This window comes from Apostichopus japonicus, chromosome 21 (genome assembly GCF_037975245.1).
Source record: "Apostichopus japonicus isolate 1M-3 chromosome 21, ASM3797524v1, whole genome shotgun sequence".
Lineage (NCBI taxonomy): Eukaryota > Metazoa > Echinodermata > Holothuroidea > Aspidochirotida > Stichopodidae > Apostichopus > Apostichopus japonicus.
Genome location: NC_092581.1, coordinates 20,631,955 through 20,652,695, shown reverse-complemented (window position 1 = coordinate 20,652,695; position 20,741 = coordinate 20,631,955). Strand labels below are relative to the sequence as shown.

Sequence of the window (20,741 nt, the reverse complement as noted above, 5' to 3'; positions counted from 1 at the left end):
AGAGCCCTTGAGAAAAGGTTGGAATGGATTTATTTTATTTTGAAGGTAAAGAGTATTTACTGGTTGTTGATTATTTTTCTAAGTACATCGAAACTGCATTGCTCAGTAACCAAGCAAGTTAAAAAGTCATTACTCATTCGAAATCTATGTTTGCCCGTCATGGGATTCCTGTGTGTGGTATCAGGCAATGTTCCTCAATTTGCATGTTAGGAATTTAAGGAATTTAGGAAGAGTGGAATTTTGTCCATGCCACCAGTAGTCCTGAGTATCCCCAGGCTAATGGTCAAGCAGAAAGAGCTGTCCAAACAATCAAATCAATGATGAAAAAGGCAACAGCTAGTAAGCAAGACATGTACAAATGTATGCTAGTGTATAGATCTACTCCCATTGATGACTTGGGTGCAAGTCCAGCTCAGTTACTTATGGGTAGAAGGGTTAGATCAAAAATGCCAATTAACAAGAAACTTCTTAAACCAGGGGTTATTAGTAAGAAAAAGATCCAAGGGAATCTAGAAAAGAGACAAGCGTCCCAAATGAAATACTACAATATTCATACCAAACCACTACCAGAGTTTGAAGTAGGTGAATCAGTAAAAATGCATAGGAATGGCAAGTGGTATCCTGTCAAAGTTACATCAGTGGCAAACACCCCTAGGTCATATGTGGTCACTACCTCTGATGGTAACTCTTATCGAAGAAATCGAAGAGCTTTAGCTAAAACACAAGTTCCAACTTGTACAGAAACGCATGATTATGATGAAGTGATTGACACGACTGAGGAAAGTAATGAGAATATGAAGGTTCCTGATAGACCAATTAGGAATAGTAAACCACCTGCATGGACTCAAGATTATGTTATGTATAATCAAGTAAACAACAAATAAGTACAGTGGTAACCAGTTTGGTTGGGGAGAACTTGTGTATATGTTCTAGAAAAACAAAGAGGTTTCCTAATCTCACATGATCAGCTTTTAAATGACATATTACGAATTTGTTGTACACTGTAATTTCACATACTTTAATTTGAGAAAAAGAGAGATGTCATGAATATTAATAAACCTGACCTCTGAGGTCAGAACGACACACCTTAAAATATGGCGTCCTGACTAACATATCACACTAACGTCATTTTCCATGCCATTGTACAGTAGCTCGTAATCGCACACTGAGTACGTAGCGGTATGTGGCTTGCACGTATTTATGGCCGTGGTTAGTATAGTACATTTAGTAACGATAAATGTCGACAAACTGGTACAAGTAGTGTTGTATTATGTAAACTCTGCTTCCGTTTGGTTAACGCTTTGGTAAAAGTTACTTGCTATCATGTAAAATGACTTAGTAGATGTTTACAATAAGTTTGTGTAACCCTCAATCGCATGCATATGAATACTTTTACAGGATGTTGTGTAATATTTACATAATTCCGGGTACATTTTTACAACCCGTGATTTACATAACATTATTTTACATATTGTTTTCTGTGTGTAAATAACTTCTATAAAAAGAGATTTGTTGTCAAATTTTACATCAATAAATAGAGATACACAAAGTGCATCCTTTGTTTTGACAAAACTGCGTCTAGGTGTATTTCTGCGTAATTCCAATTGACTTGGAGGGTTTGAGGTGAATGGGCTTGACACTATGAATTTCTTAATATAACTTTAAATCGACAAAGAATTTTAAGCTGCTGTGAATTGAATATTCATCATTACTTAAATTTCATTGAAGTTATATTAAGGGGGGGCGGGGTGGGTTGGTGGGTTGGTCAATGTGCCCCGCTACACCCGCAAAGAAGTACAAATTTCCTATGATCTTGTAATAATTATCATTTGTTTCACACTTTTTAGTGCAATATAGCATTTATCCTGATGGACAAAATTAGGATGTTAACGGACATTGGTAACTATTGCTTGAAGAATCAGTATTGTAGCTGTACTTCCATATGAATATTAACCAATTCATGTTTACTTAAAACTTTTGCGTTGATTTTCTTCATTGGAGTTCAGATAGCTGCGACAAGTCCACACAGTGTTTTCTCGATGAAGCCCGTGTGACACCGGTCAGCTGCATTAATGAGACAGCCGGCAAGACAGCACACCCGTGTCACGATCACAATACTAAAATAACTTGCTCCTGTAAACGTGAAAACCACAAACTATCTAGACGCAAGAATTCATACCAGTGTGGAAGAGACGAATGGGAAAATGGACTGTATAATTTACATTGCTTGCGTACGTAACCGTATATAATTACTAAATCAATCATTGTTACAACCAAATTTACCTGCCGTTAAGGAGAGTTAACCATTCTTATCGTATATTATGATTTTTATTTTGTTTCTGATTTTGCACGCAGTGACACAAACTCTTGCATTCGTATCTCATCATTATGCACTAATATGAAACATTACATTACATGTGAAAGGCCCAATGTATAGCCACTTTGCATAAAATATCAGTACTATAATGAGTAACTAACCATTTGATTTTTCGGTTTTGATTTACAAGAAAAACACTTCTTTCAAACCACGTAATATATATATATGTATGTATATATATATATATATATATATATATATATATATATATAAATAAATATATATATATATATATATATATATATATATATATATATATATATATATATATATATATATATATATATATAAATATAAATATATATACATAAACATAAACATATCATATATGACAACTGTTTCGTCGCTTGGCTGAATACTTGTTGCGCCGAACGACGATGACCATAATTTCCCCTGGTATCCTAACATGTATATGTAACATTAGGCTTGATAATATATATAACTTGGCACTGCAGTGTGTCTTCATGGAGTATGGACTTATGCAAATGTCTTTTGCACAGGTTTGTGAGATCATTGTCATATTTGAAGAAAAGCATTGTTTCTTGTCTGCTGTAATTGAATCCTGTTGTATTTTTATGGTATTGGAAAGGCTGTCAGCATTGCCTTTAAAATTAATATCTAAATATCGTTTTTTTCCTCCTACAAGATTCACCATGTGATGCACCCGCTCCCCCAGATGACTTTGTATTCCACAGTCCTAACTTTACAAAAGGAGAGATGTATCCAAATGGAACTGAAATCATGTATGACTGTCCTGATGGATTGGATTTAAATGGTCACATGACTGCAGTGTGTCTTTATGGAGTGTGGACTAATGAAGATGCCTATTGCACAGGTTTGTGAGATCATTGTCATATTTGAAGAAAAGCATTGTTTCTTGTCTGATGTAATTGAATCATGTTGTATTTTAAGATGATGAAATCAGGCAAAATATTTCAAACGTGTGCCAGTGAAAGATGAAACATTATATAACATGTGAAAGGCCCAATGTATAGTCACTTTGCATAAAATATCAGTACTATAATGAGAACTAACCATTTGATTGTTCGGTTTTGATTAACAAGAAAAACACTTCTTTCAACCCACGTAATATATATATATATATATATATATATATATGTATATATATATATGTATATATATATATATATATATATATATATGTATGTATATATGTATATATATATATATATATATATATATACATTTATGTATATATATATATATATATATATATATATATATATATATATATTTATATTTATATACATATGTTTATATATATATATACATATATTTATATATATAATATATGACAATTGTTTCGTCGCTTGGCTGAATACTTGTTGCGCCGAACGACGATGACCATAATTTCCCCTGCTATGCTACATGTATATGTAACATTAGGCTTGATCATATATATAACTTGGGTTGTGGAGTCACTGATCTTGACTGGCGATTGTTCGTGAAAGAACATATTCAACACACAAACATCAGCTTATAGCTCGAGAAATGAACACAATATGGATAATGTTCCCTGTTAAACATGAGAGAGAACTGAGATGGGCCTGCAATTGTTAATAGATAGCTTATCACCACTTTTGAAAATTGGAGTAACTTTAGCTTCTTCGGTTCGAGTTGGAACAACACCTGTAGATATTGATGAATTAAAATATATGTAAGAGGGGCAGCTATAATGAAACGATTTTCTTGGAGAAACTGAACAGAAATATTATCAAGACCACAAGAACCTTTTTTTAATTGCATTATTAAATTGATTATTTCAGAGGAGTTGGTTGGTAGAAGGCTCAGCAACAGTTAAATAAGCTTGCTGTGTTAACATTTACACTTTGTGTCACCAAGTAGAGACTTTAGCTAATTCAAAATTTATAGTAGATGCAGCATAATTGATATCTTTGTGTTTATACAGTATACTGGTGTCATCCGCGTACAGTGTAAAATACAAGGTGTTTGAACAATCTATAATATCATTTATATACAAAGAGAAAAGCAGTGGACCTAAAATTGACCCTTGTGGTACTCCACATGTAATTTTACTGAAATTAGAATACTGATTATCAATATGTACACATTGGCGTCTGTCAGATAGATAATTAACAAACCATTTAAATGCAACCCCTCTTCTGCCATAATGATACAATTTGTTGAAGAGAATTCCATGATTGACAGTATCAAAGGCTTTAGATAAATCTAAATATACACCCAAAGAATATTCCTTATTGTTAAAGCCATTATAATGATATAGTGTGATACAACCAAAACTGCCATAGCTGTATAACGCCCCCAACTAAATCCGAATTTTCTGTCAGTAATAATGTTGTTCTTGTCTAGAAAATGTACAGTACGGTTATATATTATACGTTCTAAAAGTTTACGTAAAGATGAAAGAACTGAACACACAAAGATCAGCTTATAGCTCGAGATATGAGCACAATATGGATAATGCTCCCTGTAAAACATGAGAGAGAACTGAGATGGGCATGTAATTGTTAATAGATAGCTTATCACCACTTTTGAAAATTGGAGTAACTTTTGCTTCTTCGGTACGAGTTGGAACAACACCTGTAGATATTGATAAATTAAAAATATATGTAAGAGGGGCTTTCAGAGAAGTTGGTTGGTGAGAGAAATAGAGATGATGGGGTACTATCAGTTAGAAAATCTGTAAATTTTGAGTGACAAGTGGGAATAGAACTTGCAAGGTTGTTACCTATATTAGCAAAAAAGTCATTAAATTGCTCGGCCATGTCAAATTTATTTGTAATTAACAAATCATTATCTTTAATTTTATCAATTGGAGTATTGATTGAAGTACGACCAAGAATTTTATTAATCGTATCCCATGTTTTCTTTAAATTATTTTTATTGTCTTTGAAACAATTTTCATAATACATCTTCTTTGCTAATCTGATAATTTTTGTCAGTTTATTTTTATAAAGAGTATATTTACTTTTATTGGTACTAGTAGGATTAAGAAGGTACTTTTTATATAATTTATTCCATTTTTGAAATTGAAGTTAAAATACTTGATGTTATTCAAGGTGAGTGCTGTCTATGATGACTGCTACACTACAGTGACTTTGTCTTTGTTGTTGGCACATGTCTTTTGGTATTCCAGGTTAAACACAAGAAACAACTCTTCCCAAAGTCAATTTCAAATAAGCAACAACTTTAGATATTTGCTGATCCGTGGGATGAGAAAACGTGGAGTGCTGTCTACGATGACTGCTACACTACAGTTTCTTTGTCTTTGTTGTTGGCACATGTCTTTTGGTATTCCAAATTAAACACAAGAAACAACTCTTCCCAAAGTCAATTCCAAATAAGCAATAACTTTAGATACATTCTGATCCGTGAGATGAGAAAACGTGGAGTGCTGTCAATGACAACTGCTTAACTGCAGTTACTTTGTCTTTATTGTTGGCACGGTAAGCACGAAAATCTCGAATCTGGTTGCAATTCACACCACCAGGCAACTGGTAAACAACTTTTTGGGAAAATTTCCAGGCACCAAGACATGCAATTTGGTATAATTCAGATTAAACACGTAGAATGATTTGAAGCACACATCAATGGCCTTCATAAATGTCTTCTGGGGTAGGGCATGTCTCTCGATGAACACAAATGACTGCTAAGGATCTATTTTGCTTCCTCCAAGAAGTAACACATATGGCTGAGGTCTTTCTGAAATCTTTTGTAAATAGAATTCGAAGTTGATGCTTCCTAAGTAACAACAAAGAAAAGAAAAAAATCCATCATAATAAAGTTGTGTAAATACCTCCTTGGAGCATAAGCAGTTATTTACATGTACCCCTCACAAAAAATTGACATTCCTTAAGAAAATGTCCAAAATTTAATCAGTTGTGATTCTAACTTTTTCAACTTTCAAGTAGGTTTAAAACTAGAAAGCCAGATGGCCTATAGTGATTCCTTGTCAAACCAGGAACTTGCATTAAACATTCATCAGACAATGTAGGCAACTTTTACAACCAATGCATCATGTTAACAATGCTTAAAACAATGCTCACTCCCACTGTATGCAATTGTGTAGATTGCTATGAATGATAACAGCTAGATCGCTTCTATAATATAGTTAAATTGTAGTTGGGCCTAGGTCTAAAAGTATCACCAATCCACATCAGCTTCGGCCTACTTGCTACAACTTACAAGCTAAAATGGCAATTAGTGGTAATTATATATTGCATTACATGAATATATGTTTATCCCTTATTAAACATAGTACCAGAGTAACTATAGGCCCATGCCCGATGCTATTTATTTAACTAGTACTAGTACCACTTAAAAAAAGTGACTCGCAGGGTATACGAAGTTACGGTTAACGTACAATAGGAATAGAATGCACTAGGTTACAATAAAGGCCAGACCAAAGTCCTCCGTCCGTCTGTATGCTATTCCGTTTAATGTTTACTTGTATGTAGGCCTCAACGGATTCGTTGACAATTATGAGTTGACTATGACAAACAGCAGCTAGCCTATTATATTAACTTATTGTATGACTTTAACGTTAGGTCTACGTAACGCAAGCGATTCAAATGCATTCGTCTACCCAACTTAGTCGTGGGTCTCTAAGCATTTCTCGTTCTTGTCACGTTCACTTAGATAATATCAAAACATACCTTCGAAGTTTTCAATCAATTCTTCCAGGCCCCAGTCTCCTAACTGTCATGAATATTAATAAACCTGACCTCTGAGGTCAGATCGACACACCTTAAAATATGGCGTCCTGACTAACATATCACATGGTGTTAAGTCGTGGGATATCCATGGAAAATGGATAAATTCAACCCACCAGCTCCGCTAAAGCTGGGAGGCAACGTCACTGACAATTGGAAGAGGTGGAAACAACGATTTGAGCTTTATTTAGAAGCCTGCTAGCTCGACAATAAAGATGATAAAGTCAAGTGTTCTGTGTTGTTGCACGTGATAGGCGACGACGGCCTAGAGTTGTACAATACGTTCAATTTTGACGAAGGACAACAACGGAAATACGATGTTCTCATGAAAAAGATTGAGAATATTGCATTCCAAAAAAGAATGTCACCTATGAAAGACATTTGTTTAATACCAGAGCACAGCTGTCAGACGAAACCATCGATCAGTATGTCACTGAACTGAAACGGAGAGCCAAAACATGTGAATTCGGAGAGTTAATCGATGGGCTTATTAGAGACCGTTTAGTGTGTGGGATTGCCTATAACGGGTTACGCGAAAAATTATTACGTACACAAAACCTAACTTTGGACAGTGCCTTGCAACTGTGTCGGGCTAGTGAAGCATCACGTACTCAAATGAAAACTTTAACAGACAACCAAGAAGCTGTTGATGCGATTGAAAAAGGTACATACAAGCAAAGGAAAATACAGAAGTAGTACTAGTAGGCCTAGAGGCAATATCAATCATAGTCAGAGTGTATTCACATGTGGGAGATGTGGCCATGACTCTAGTCATAGTATTTGCCCAGCACAAGGAAAACAGTGCAGGAAGTGTAACAAACCAGACCATTTCGCAACAATGTGTCACACAAAACAAACTGACCGAGGGAGACATAAGGGTGGAATGAATAGCAACTCGGCAAGTCAGGGTAAAACTGCCAGCAGACCAGGTAAACATGTTAATTCACTTGACCAAGATCACGATTCTGAGGATGAACTGTTTGTGGGAGAGTTGAACAGTGAAACAACTGAACAGCACAGAGTTGAGGATAAAAGTGACTGGAAAGTCTGCCTCAAGGTCAATGGTAAACCTGTAAAATTGAAGATTGACACTGGTGCTGAAGCAAATGTGATCTCGTGCCAGCTGCACCGAAACCTGAGAAGAAATAAAGCTCGACTGAAACCAACATATGTTCTAGAAAAACAAAGAGGTTTCCTAATCTCACATGATCAGCTTTTAAATCACATGTTACGAATTTGTTGTATACTGTAATTTCACATACTTTAATTTAAGAAAAAGAGAGAAGTCATGAATATTAATAAACCTGACCTCTGAGGTCAGATCGACACACCTTAAAATATGGCGTCCTGACTAACGTATCACACTAACGTCATTTTCCATGCCATTGTACAGTAGCTCGTAATCGCACACTGAGTACGTAACGGTATGTGGCTTGCACGTATATATGGCCGTGGTTACTATAGTACATTTAGTAACGATAAATGTCGACAAACTGGTACAAGTAGTGTTGTATTATGTAAACTCTGCTTCCGTTTGGTTAACGCTTTGGTAAATGTTACTTGCTATCATGTAAAATGACTTAGTAGATGTTTACAATAAGTTTGTGTAACCCTCAATCGCATGCATATGAATACTTTTACAGAATGTTGTGTAATATTTACATAATTCCGGGTACAATTTTACAACCCGTGATTTACATAACATTATTTTACATATTGTTTTCTGTGTGTAAATAACTCCTATAAAAGGAGATTTTTTGTCAAATTTTACATCAATAAATAAAGATACACAAGGTGCATCCTTTGATTTGACAAAACTGCGTCTAGGTATATTTCTGCGTAATTCCAATTGACTTGGAGGGTTTGAGGTGAATGGGCTTGACACTATGAATTTCTTAATATAACTTTAAATCGACAAAGAATTTTAAGCTGCTGTGAATTGAATATTCATCATTACTTAAATTTCATTGAAGTTATATTTAGGGGGGGCGGCGAGGCGGGTTGGGTGGTCAATGTGCCCCGCTACACCCGCAAAGAAGTAAAAATTTCCTATGATCTTGTAATAATTATCATTTGTTTCCCACTTTTTAGTGCAATATAGCAAATATCCTGATGGACAAAAGTAGGTTTCGAAAATTAACGGACATTGGTAACTATTGTTTGAAGAATCAATATCGTAGCTGTACTTCCATATGAATATTAACCAATTCATGTTTACTTAAAACTTTTGCGTTGATTTTCTTCATTGGAGTTCAGATAGCTGCGACAAAGTGCACACTGTGTTTTCTCGATGAAGCCCGTGTGAATTCAACTGTCAGCTGCGAAGTAGATGTGACGGATCGAAACTAAATTGCTCCTGTAATAGTGAAAACTACCATCTATCTAGTTACTAGGATTCATACCTGTGTATACCCAGGCCCGTAGCCAGTGGGTTTAGGGGGTTCGTACGAACCCCCCCCCCCCGCCCAGATCATTTTTTTTTCTAATGGAGTTTTGGCGTTTTCCAGGGCAAATTGTCATTTTTTACACGAAAATGCATATTTAAATATACCGCTCGTATAATCACTTTGGGTGCCACCAGGACCGTGGAATACAATATTGACCTACACACGCTCAGCTGAAGGCAACACGGAAACATTGATGTAAAGGGACGTCCACACCTGGCGCCGCGCTGCGCCGAACTTTGCAGAGCTGCAAAGTTCGGCGCGACGCGGTACGTGGGGGTGTCCACACTGAACGCCGCGCCGTGATTTCAAGCTTCGAAACATGGCAGTCCGAGATATTGGACCCTATAGCAGATAGAAATATGCAAATATGTGTTTGCATACTCTCTTTCGGACTTGCTACTACTGAAGAGACAGTCTCAAAAAATCTCTGTGTTTCCTTGTATTTCAACTTCACAATAGTAGTAATAGAGACACCACAAGCACGATGGTTGCTAAAATCTATCAATTTCACTGTGTATGTGTGTCTGTTTTTAGTTTTTATGAGACTGAATGCCAATAAAAGAGCTATTTTAAGAATTACATTATTGTTGATCTTGTGTTTTTGCTTTATTCCCACAATTTGAAAGAAAAGATAGGTGTACATGTATGGTGGGAAGGGGGGATGCTGAGCCTCCAAATGAAATTTAAACATGCCTCATGCTTTTTCAGGAAAATACAAACACATTTTTGATGTATTTCTCTTTTTTCACTTTTCTTTTACACGTCAACAATTTCATTTTAGGATGAATTTGCACTGCCTATGGACAGGCTACCTCTTTTACTCCGTTGTTGGCCCTCTTTTACGACTTTTGTGGCTAAGCTTTTTCCATGTTGTCATTTGATTAAAAATGTCCAAAAATTCCAGCTTAGGTGTTCACCAGATCGCTGAATTTCGATGTAAAAATTGCACAAACTCCCTGGGGTGGGGCAGGGAGAACCACACCCTCTCCCTGCTCGGTCGCTCCACTCCTTGCTCGGGCGCCCTCGAGTTTTCACTTCATGAAAATGCCGAACTCCAGTGGCAGCGATGAAAAAGTGGGGGGGGGGGGCTGAAGGTATGTTCAGCCCCAAATATTTGTCAAGTGTTCCAAGAAGCGGGGAGAATTTCGAAATGGGGGCTGAACTTCTTCTTGCTTGAAACATTCGGGAAGTGCCGTTTCCGGCCAACTGGGGGGTTCGAAAAGCTAAAAATTTTCTTCTACGCTCCGCGCCAACCAATGGTGGCGCTCCGCTTAGATAGTCCTATCACGCATGACGAACCCCCCCCCCCCCTCCAGGTAAAAACTGGCTACGGGCCTGGTATACCAAATGGGAAGATGGACTGTATGATTATATTGCTTGAGTACGTAACCGTATATAATTACAAAATCAATCATTGTTACAACAAAATTTACCTGCCTTTAAGGAGAGTTGACCATTCTTATCGTATATTATTATTTTTTGTTTTTATACGCAGTGACACAAACCACTACGTTTGTATCTCATTATTACACTATTAAAGGCTTGGCAGAACTTACTGTAGATAAATGTAAGAAATTCATCGCTTGGAAAATACTTACAATTTTTAAATGTCAAATTTAGGGAATGATCACAGTAAAACGTATTTCCTAGGTGAAGCCTACTTCCTACATATATTTTTTATCTGATCGACAACTTTATTACCGAAGGGAAGCTCCGGTCAATAACGAAACAAAGAATCGTTAGTTGCTGTGAATTGAAAATTCAGCATTACTTAAATTTCATTGAAGTTAGTACCACACAGATACGGTAATTATGAATATTAGTTTGTAGATAAAATTATCTGAAGTTTGAATCGTAGGAGGTTATTTCTGATAGGATTTTGGGACACTGTAATTGGCAGGATCTGACATAGGGACATAGGCCTGGTGGTGAGTCCTCATTAGATACAGCCACATGATAAACAACTGTCTTTAATAAGAGGTTCAAACTCAAACTCTTTGCTCAAATTTGATGATATTTTGTCGATACATCTTACAACATCAGAGTGAATGTCATCACGATATTCTGAACATGGTTTAGCATTTATTTAATCATGAAATCCATTTTAAAGAAATCCTAGAACTTACATTGACAGTTATTTCAAATATATAAATGTATCACATTTCAAAGATATAATAGCAAAATTGTGGCGTAATGGTAAACATGATAGCAGCACAAACCACCTATTGTGAGCCACTAAGTTCTAGAGAAGGTTAATTAAGCCAGTCAACATAGAATTCTTTCAGTCCACCGTATTTGGAGTTAGCAGCGACAATATGTTGAAATGGGGGTTTCAACGAACGATGTGGAATATTGCTCTAACCGAAAAGGCGTCACATCATAATAAACTGAACAAAAAATCATTTGATATCAATGGCAAATGGAATGTCAATTTTATTCATTTCAAGGTTCGCCTTGTGAGAACCCTGCGCCAGCCAATGTTGATGTAATAGTAACTCCCCAAAATGGAGAAGACGAAGGAAAGAGTGGATCAAGCGTGTCTTACTCATGCCCAAATGGATTTATTCTGCACGGAAGCAGTAGTGCAGTTTGTCTTTATGGAAGATGGATAGTAGAAACAGTACCGAGTTGTTCAGGTGAATATCGTTACCTTATGAAACATAACAATCCTATAAGAAAAAAACGTAACTAGTAGTTCATAATATCCGATATTTTGCAGAAACATTATGTAAGCTGGTCATTAATGCCGACTAGCTGGTTTCTTTAGGATCTTCACGTATCATCCTTTGCTGCTGGAATCACTTCGGTTGCTACCTTTAGGATAGATCCATAGTAGAATCGATATTTTCGTTTTGCTTTGTGCTAGAGTGATTTTATTATCGTGTCGAAACAGACCAACACCTGATTAACGGCTGGAAGGATATGATCGATAAAGAGTCTCATTTTTAAATTCCATGGTCATAGTGCAAATTTCTGTGGCTTAAAACGATTTAATATAATTGAGGATGACTTTTAAGAAGGTGCTTTACCGACATGTCAAACCAAGCAGTTATGATCAATTTATTTTTCATCATTTTTATTCAAATGAGAGTTGTGGCTAGTTGAGGAATACATGTCACCATCAGTTGATCTGTGGCCCTATTCCTCACCTTTAGCGAACACAAAATGTTTCATGAAATGTTTATCTTAGAGTATATAGTATACGTGTATGTGTGTGTTGATCATTGATCTGCTGATCTGATTCAGACCTAGCTTTTGATTATAGGCGTATGTCATGGTATACCATATGTGATATGATACCGAGTATTCAACGCACAACGCGGTTTAATGATCAGAAGCTAATGAGCCATATCCTCGCAGATGTACCTTGTAAGTACGTTACATTAATATGAAAGTGATTCGCTCAAACTGGACAGCTCTCATCATCGTATAGACAGCTTCTGTTTCATGTTTGTTCTCTTTATATCCGCACAAAGGTGTGAAAGATTTCTAACATCTACAAAAAAGACCTCTCTCTGATTTCTTCTTTCCTATTTCTCCTTTTCGTCTATAGCCATTATCGAATATGCTTTTTTGTATAATTTCAAAATGTTACCAGTCTGTAACACCTCTATGAGGATATAAACGACACTAAAATGAAACGAAAGTGAGGTGCATGCTTCTACAGGTAACGTAGAAGCCACGAGGTTTTCTCCATGATGAGGGTTCACAAAAACAAAAATCGTGATCGGGAAAAGTATCGTGATTATCCATCTTTCTTTTAATCTTCTTTCATGAATACAGCTGTCTGTTCCAAATCAACGGATTGCAAGAGTGAACAGAAATCTGCTTGTGATAGAAAAACTAGATCGTGTGCATGCCCACCGGGTAAAACCTTTCAAAATGGGAAGTGTTTAGGTGAGAATATAAACTGTTACATGTAGACTAAATCATTCTTCTTAAAACTTCCAACTTACCGGGTTACTGATAATTTGCTGAAATCTGCATATTGGATTTAAAATTAAAAAATCGCACAGCTTGATACTACTTTCAAAATGACATTAATACATTAAGGTATGCAGGCTTATATTTGCCAGTTTTATGAGATTTTGTTCCAACTTGTTACTTTAGAGATTTCGTCAGTTAAGTATCCTAAAACTATCTTGTGCATTCTCAGATACAAAAAAAAGAGAGTAAAAAACAAATTAGCGAGTGTGCCCATCTAATTTGTTTAAAATTCATTCTGCAATTTAATAGCGAATGTTGTAAACAAAATCTTTAGATCCATTTTGTATAAATTGCCGGAAGTGACTAACAAAGTGATCAAAATGTACAACAACATTTCTCGAATTGTATACTTCGATAATATTATTCAAAAATAAGCTAAGTATTTACCTCGTATTCGATTTAATGTAAGCATTAAAGTTTTTCTTCCTTGTTACTTCTTTTAACGATTTAGTCGAACGTATCATTAGGAGTTCTCTTCAGCTTGAGGTTGCATACAAAGATGACTTTGCGAACAAATCCTCGTGTACATTCCTTTTACGGGAACAAAAAATATTTACAGCGGTATGTAACAATTTACCTTGTCAAGCAGATGTAAACATCAGCTCGATCTCTACCATTCACTACAATACATATTGACTTACAGAGATTCTACATATTGACCCCAAAAAAATGATTCCTCACTTATTTGTTTAAAAAGAAGCTCAGGTAAATGCAATCGCAAGAATTTACCCTCGATATTAGTTTACTCAAATATTCGTGGATAGCATAAACGTATTCTGTTAACACAAAACAAAAGGCAGAAGATATCTGAAATTCTATAAGATAGCAAGAAAGTAAGATTTCTGAGGGTATCTGTTGAAATCAGACTTTTTGAGCAATCTGCTACGATAATAAATTACATTTATAATTATTTATATTTATTGCCAACCATGGAGAAACAGAATGGTTAGTCATCCATTTGTTGCAAAAGAAGTTTTCTAAGTTCATGAAGTGTTGCTCAGTTAAATAAAATTGCTATGCTTCACGTCAATTCGATGGGTATTTACTGGTGGATTTTCATGGTCTTAGTAGGACAATATAGAGCTCATAAACCGATATGAATGTTATCTGACACTCTTATTTACTGACAAAAGCAAATGCACATTAAGAACATGATCTATTAAATGTTAATACTATCTACCCAACAGTCGTTTTATTCGTTATCAATTATTAAATGGAATGTAACGTATTCTCTTTTTGTATCCAAGGAAGAAATTTACCCCAACGATATAAGATAAATATGCAGATATAATTCAACAAGTTTCAATCCTTCCAAATTGTTTTGCTTTAGATTTTACTTTAATCATTATTAATATTGTGGTTCAGATCGATGTCTGCGTCATACTTATCTGAATTTTCAATACTGATTTGAATTTTATCACATTTTAATGCAATAATAGTATTTGCTTTTAAACATTGCAATTTGCAGCAACCGTTTCAAACGTGTTCTTGTTCTTTTCCATTTTCACATTAAACTTTCTCGTATTCCACAGTTTGAAGAAACGTTCACAAGATTCGACGATAAGTGCAATAGTTGGTTTGTTTCTTGTAAAGTTGAAGCAATTCGTAAGTTAAACGTTACCACCATTCTTGCCGATGTTGTGACGAGATATGACGAAGGTGTGGCAATGGTAACTCCTGAAGATTTTGACACACTTATTCAGAGCGAAGCTCAGTCTGGATTACGTTTGATATCGATAACGTCAGAAGGTACTACCGATGCTGTTCTACATTTGTATATCTTGCTATTGCTTCAGAACAAATTAATATGACACAAATTGAAACAAAGAAAATCAATAGCAACAATATAGAAATATTACAATAATTAAGAAATTATCCAAACAGTATAAGTAGATTATCAACTTTTTATATGTTCGTCTCTAAAACATCACTACTGTGTTAGCATTCTTATGGTTGCATGAAAGAAAAGAAAGAATGAACGACACGTTAATAATAAATCAAAAATTGCAACTACTCAAAACCGAATGGTGCGATAAATCGAGTTTTAAGAACGTTGGCTTGGAATGGCTGCAGCCATCGACTGAGTGTTTTACGTTGCATGTAGTTAAAGAAAAGTCAGACCCATTCAACGAAACGGCAATTCTTAAGATGAAAAGTAAATTTAAAGATGTATAGACCATGTTCAGACTATAATATCAACCACCCTCAGAATAAAAGAAGGTATTTGTCTGACATTTTTACATAGATTATTGAGCATATTTTAATATTTTTAAATTTATGAAATCTAATAAACTGCTACAGCGACCAGACAGTTTGCAAGTTAAATATTGTTCATTCATTGAGAAATAGACATAAGTTTGTGCTTTTCAGTAATGCAACGTCTTTAGTTGGTTAGGGTTGTTGTTAATCTTGATCAACAATATCACCTTCTGATACGGTAGCATCAAAACTTCTAATCACTGATAACGAATGTTTATGTATCAATTCTTCACTAAGAATCCTGCGAACAACGTTAGTCTGTATACTGAGATGAATGGTACGCATCGTAGTATGTGTTGTACGATCCATCTTGATGTTTTAAAGCTACACTTGAGGGTATATTACATCAGTCGTTTATACGTTTGTGATGAATAACATACTACATATCGATTGACAAAGGGGTGGTTGTATATTGAACACTAGGTGGTATATATATTTTTTTTAACACAGAGGGGTCTTACAACGCATGCAAAGAAGGAACAGACATCTGTGATCCTGAGAACGGTTATTGTATATACCACAATGGAACGAATTACGAATGCCGATGCAAAAAATTCACCATTGACCGGAATCAATGCAATCCTGCATGGCACGGAATTGAATGCGGTAAAGATGACAGTTTTCTTGTATCTACACTTTGTAACCAAAGTAGATTAAAATCACCTTAAGTGTTAATCGAAACTCTATAACAGCTAGTCAAGTCTTTCATGAAATAGCAATAACCATCTATATGTATACATACATATCAAGTTTAATATTTTATTGGTGCCATGATTAAAAAGGGTGAGTGTACCTCTCGAAAGAAATATAATAATTCAGACATACTATTTTAATAGCAGTTGTAACGGTGCCAGAAGTCACCTTATTTCCTTTAAAAATTATTCGTAAATCTGTTTTTCTTTCTCTAGTGATCAGGGAAAGTTGACACAGTCTTAGCCAGGAATTCTGAGTTATAGGCGGTACGAAAAACTTAAGGAGGGCCTAAAACTTGTGTGCTGTAACTTACGCAGTTTTTGTACACATGATGTGGGCGCAGATGAGGTGGGGCATAGAGCAATATTCTGCTCTATGGCTGGGGGCACAGTACCCTTCACGGAGGGGCCCCGTTATTTGTATCCATCCGTGCTACGGGCCTGAGTGTACCTCGCACTCTAAGTTGCCGGTCTTCAGTCATTGATATGACAAGTGACCGCAGGGAGGTTCATTTCCATTTTGTCCACCAAAAAGTGGCATTTTGTATCAGCTCACCAAACCACCTTAAATGATCATACAAAATATGCAAAATATAATATTTTTGACCACAGGGAACAACGTTAAATACTATTTGTTGCTTCATTAATTTCATAAATGAAATTTTGTTCGTATTGAAATTTGTCACTTTTGACGCAAAGGAATCGGATGTATTTGACAGTTTGAGTTACTTACAGTACATACAACACTTATCCTACTGAGACTGAACATTGTACTACCAGCGAGGTCTCTAAAACTTCTCTGAATAATCACACTGGTGCCTCGTGTTAGTTTATTGTTATAATAATAAGTGACTGTTGGTGAAAATATATATAGTATATACATCACCCCTGCCAAACAACGTAAACACCGATGTTGTGGGATCACTTTACTGTCATATGATATATGTTCACAACTTCTAGTCATTTCTCGATATGGATAAATGTAAGATATGTATCGCTTGGAAAATTCTTACAATTTTTAAATGTCAAATTTAGGCAATGATCATAGTAAAACGTATTTCCTAGGTAAAGCCTACTTCCTTCATATTTTTTTTTTATCTGATCGACAACTTGATTACCAAAGAGAGAATCTCTGGTCGGTAACGAGACAATACACAATGTGCTTCTTTGTATTGAAAAAACTGCGTCTAGGCATATTTCTGCGTAATTCCAATTGACTCGGAGGGTTTGAGGTGAATGGGCTTGACACTTTGAATTTCTTAATATAACTTCAAATCGACAAAGAATTGTTAGTTGCTGTGAATTGAAAATTCAGCATTACTTAAATGTGATTGAAGTTAGTACCACACAGACACGGTAATTATGAATATTAGTTTGTAGTTATTATGGTGACACGATTTGATCAAGTGAAGTTATTCAAATTTTTTATTTCACCTTGTATGTGGTAAATTGGTACTTTTTATATTAAGTGACCCATAAAAGAGAGTAGTGTTATTTAATTCTCTAACAATACAAACATGCAATACGTACTGGTGTGATAATGTAACAAGCTGTAAGAACCCCTTTCTCTAAATTGATTTTACATCAACAGGAGAATTAACAACGGAAATATCAACCACCCCTATTGATACTACTACGACACCAATCGATATGTAGAGCACTTTATATAACATCATATTAGTATACTTGAATATCAAAGTGCTGGTTTAAAATTTGAATATCAAGGGTCTACAGCACCTGGTATTTACACGTGCTTACTGTTTATTGGATAATAATCTTCACTTAATTATGATTTCTTTGAAATGATCTCTCTCACTGAGCTGACAGCGTAACGTGTGACATTCGAATATAAGATAACCTCCTAAAATTTCTTTTCACAAGTACATTACAAATGTGAGTGTTGATTACATGATAACACATATTTCTTATGCTCTTGTAATAATAACCAAAGGCGTGGCAGAAATTACTATAGATAAATGTAAGAAATTTACCCCTTGGACATTATTTACAATTTTGAAGTGTCAAATTTAGGCAATGATCATAGTAAAACGTATTTCCTAGGTAAAGCCTACTTCCTTCATAATTTGTTATCTGATCGACAACTTGATTATCAAAGGGAAGCTCTGGTCGATAACGAGACAATACACAATGTGCATCCTTTGTATTGACAAAACTGCGTCTAGGTATTTTTCTGCGTAATTCCAATCGACTTGGAGGGTTTGAGATGAATGGGCTTGACAGTATGAATATCTTAATATAACTTCAAATCGACAAAGAATCGTTAGTTGCTGTGAATTGAAAATTCAGCATTACTTAAACTTCTTTGAAGTTAGTACCACACAGATATGGTAATTATGAATATTAGTTAGACAATTGTCCTTCATAAGAGTTTCAAACTCATTTGTCAAGCATGCATAAATTTCAGGTCAGAAGTGTAAAATGCGTAGGAATGTTTATACTGTTTGCTTCTTTCTTCTTGTTTTCCAGCCAGTAATTGGTAGCGAATATGGCTTCCCGCTTTTTGTGCTCACCATTGGGCCACCTCGGGGTTTTAAGTCCCTGATTATACAATATACAGGGGAAGTACATGGGTGCATGGGAGGGGCGGGGGGGGGGCGGATGGAGAGTCGGAACTTCAAGATTTTCCACAAACTGAAAACTACAATTGATAGCACCTGCAACCATGGATTCCCCATAAATTCATATCGTAAAGGTCTTCTGCAATTCGCTTATAGCACAAACATCCTCACTGTACGGAATCGAAAGTAACTACGTGTAAGAACTGTTTGCTTACAACTTTCGAAATTAGAGACATAGGCTATATATATATATTACATATTATATATATATATATATATATATATATATATATATATATATATATAATATATGACAACTGTTTCGTCGCTTGGCTGAATACTTGTTGTGCCGAACGACGATGACCATTATTTCCCCTGGTATCCTAACATGTATATGTAACATTAGGCTCGATAATATATATAATTTGGGACTGCAGTGTGTCTTCATGGAGTATGATCATGAATGACTGTCCTGATGGATTGAATTTAAATGGTCACATGACTGCGGTGTGTCTTTATGGAGTATGGACCCATGAAGATGCTTATTGCACAGGTTTGTGAGATCATTGTCATATTTGAAGAAAAGCATTGTTTCTTGTCTGCTGTAGTTGAATCATGTTTATTTTTTATGGTATTGGAAAGACTGTCAGCATTGCCTTTAAAATTAATATCTAAATATCGTTTTGTTCCTCCTACAAGCTTCACAATGTTGTGCACCCGCTAACCTATCGGGCTTTGTAATCCGCATTCCTGACTTTGCAGAAGGAAAGATGTATCCAAATGGAACTGAAATCATGTATTACTGTCCTGATAGATGGTATTTCAAAGCAAACATCTTTGCAGTGTGTCTTGATGGTGTATGGACTTATGAAGATGCCTGTTGCATAGGTTTGTAGGATCATTGTCTTATTTGAAGAAAAGCATTGTTTCTTGTCTGCTGTAACTGAATCATGTTTTATTTTAAGATGATGAAATCAGGCAAAATATTTCAAACGTGTGCCAGTGAAAGATGAAACATTATATAACATGTGAAAGGCCCAATGTAGAGTCACTTAGCACAAAATATCAGTACTATAATGAGTAACTAACCATTTGATTTTTCGGTTTTGATTAACAAGAAAAACACTTCTTTCAACCCACGTAATATATATGTATATATATATATATATATACATTTATGTATATATATATATTTATATACATATGTTTATATATACATATATATATATATATATATATATATATACATATATTTATATATATATATATATATATATATATATATATATATATATATATATATTTATATAATATATGACAATTGTTTCGTCGCTTGGCTGAATACTTGTTGCGCCGAACGACGATGACCATAATTTCCCCTGCTATCCTACATGTATATGTAACATTAGGCTTGATCATATATATAACTTGGGTTGTGGAGTCACTGATCTTGACTGGCGATTGTACGTGAAAGAACATATTCAACACACAAAGATCAGCTTAGAGCTCGAGAAATGAACACAATATGGATAATGTTCCCTGTAAAACATGAGAGAGAACTGAGATGGGCCTGCAATTGTTAATAGATAGCTTATCACCACTTTTGAAAATTGGAGTAACTTTAGCTTCTTCGGTACGAGTTGGAACAACACCTGTAGATATGGATAAATTAAAAATATATGTAA

The 20,741-nt window shown here is 35.2% G+C and overlaps 1 protein-coding gene across 1 annotated transcript; it reads left to right on the top strand.

Annotated features, from left to right (window-relative positions):
* Positions 1–446: 446 nt before the first annotated feature.
* LOC139963210 (uncharacterized) lies at positions 447–19,967 on the top strand. The gene is made up of 9 exons (XM_071963779.1): positions 447–783; positions 2,007–2,231; positions 3,024–3,212; positions 11,987–12,175; positions 13,323–13,436; positions 13,978–14,087; positions 15,059–15,275; positions 16,236–16,391; positions 19,756–19,967. The coding sequence occupies exons 1-9, from the start codon at positions 447–449 to the stop codon at positions 19,950–19,952; spliced, it is 1,734 nt and encodes a 577-aa protein (XP_071819880.1). The 3' UTR covers positions 19,953–19,967.
* Positions 19,968–20,741: the final 774 nt, after the last annotated feature.

Excerpts from the sequence above, each read along its gene's own strand:
- LOC139963210 (XM_071963779.1), top strand. The coding sequence starts at position 447 with ATGCCAATTAACAAGAAACTTCTTAAACCAGGGGTTATTAGTAAGAAA. Across the intron at positions 13,437-13,977 it reads TCAAAATGGGAAGTGTTTAG|TCGAACGTATCATTAGGAGT; the intron begins GTGAGAATATAA and ends TTAACGATTTAG. Across the intron at positions 16,392-19,755 it reads ATGGCACGGAATTGAATGCG|CTTCACAATGTTGTGCACCC; the intron begins GTAAAGATGACA and ends TCCTCCTACAAG.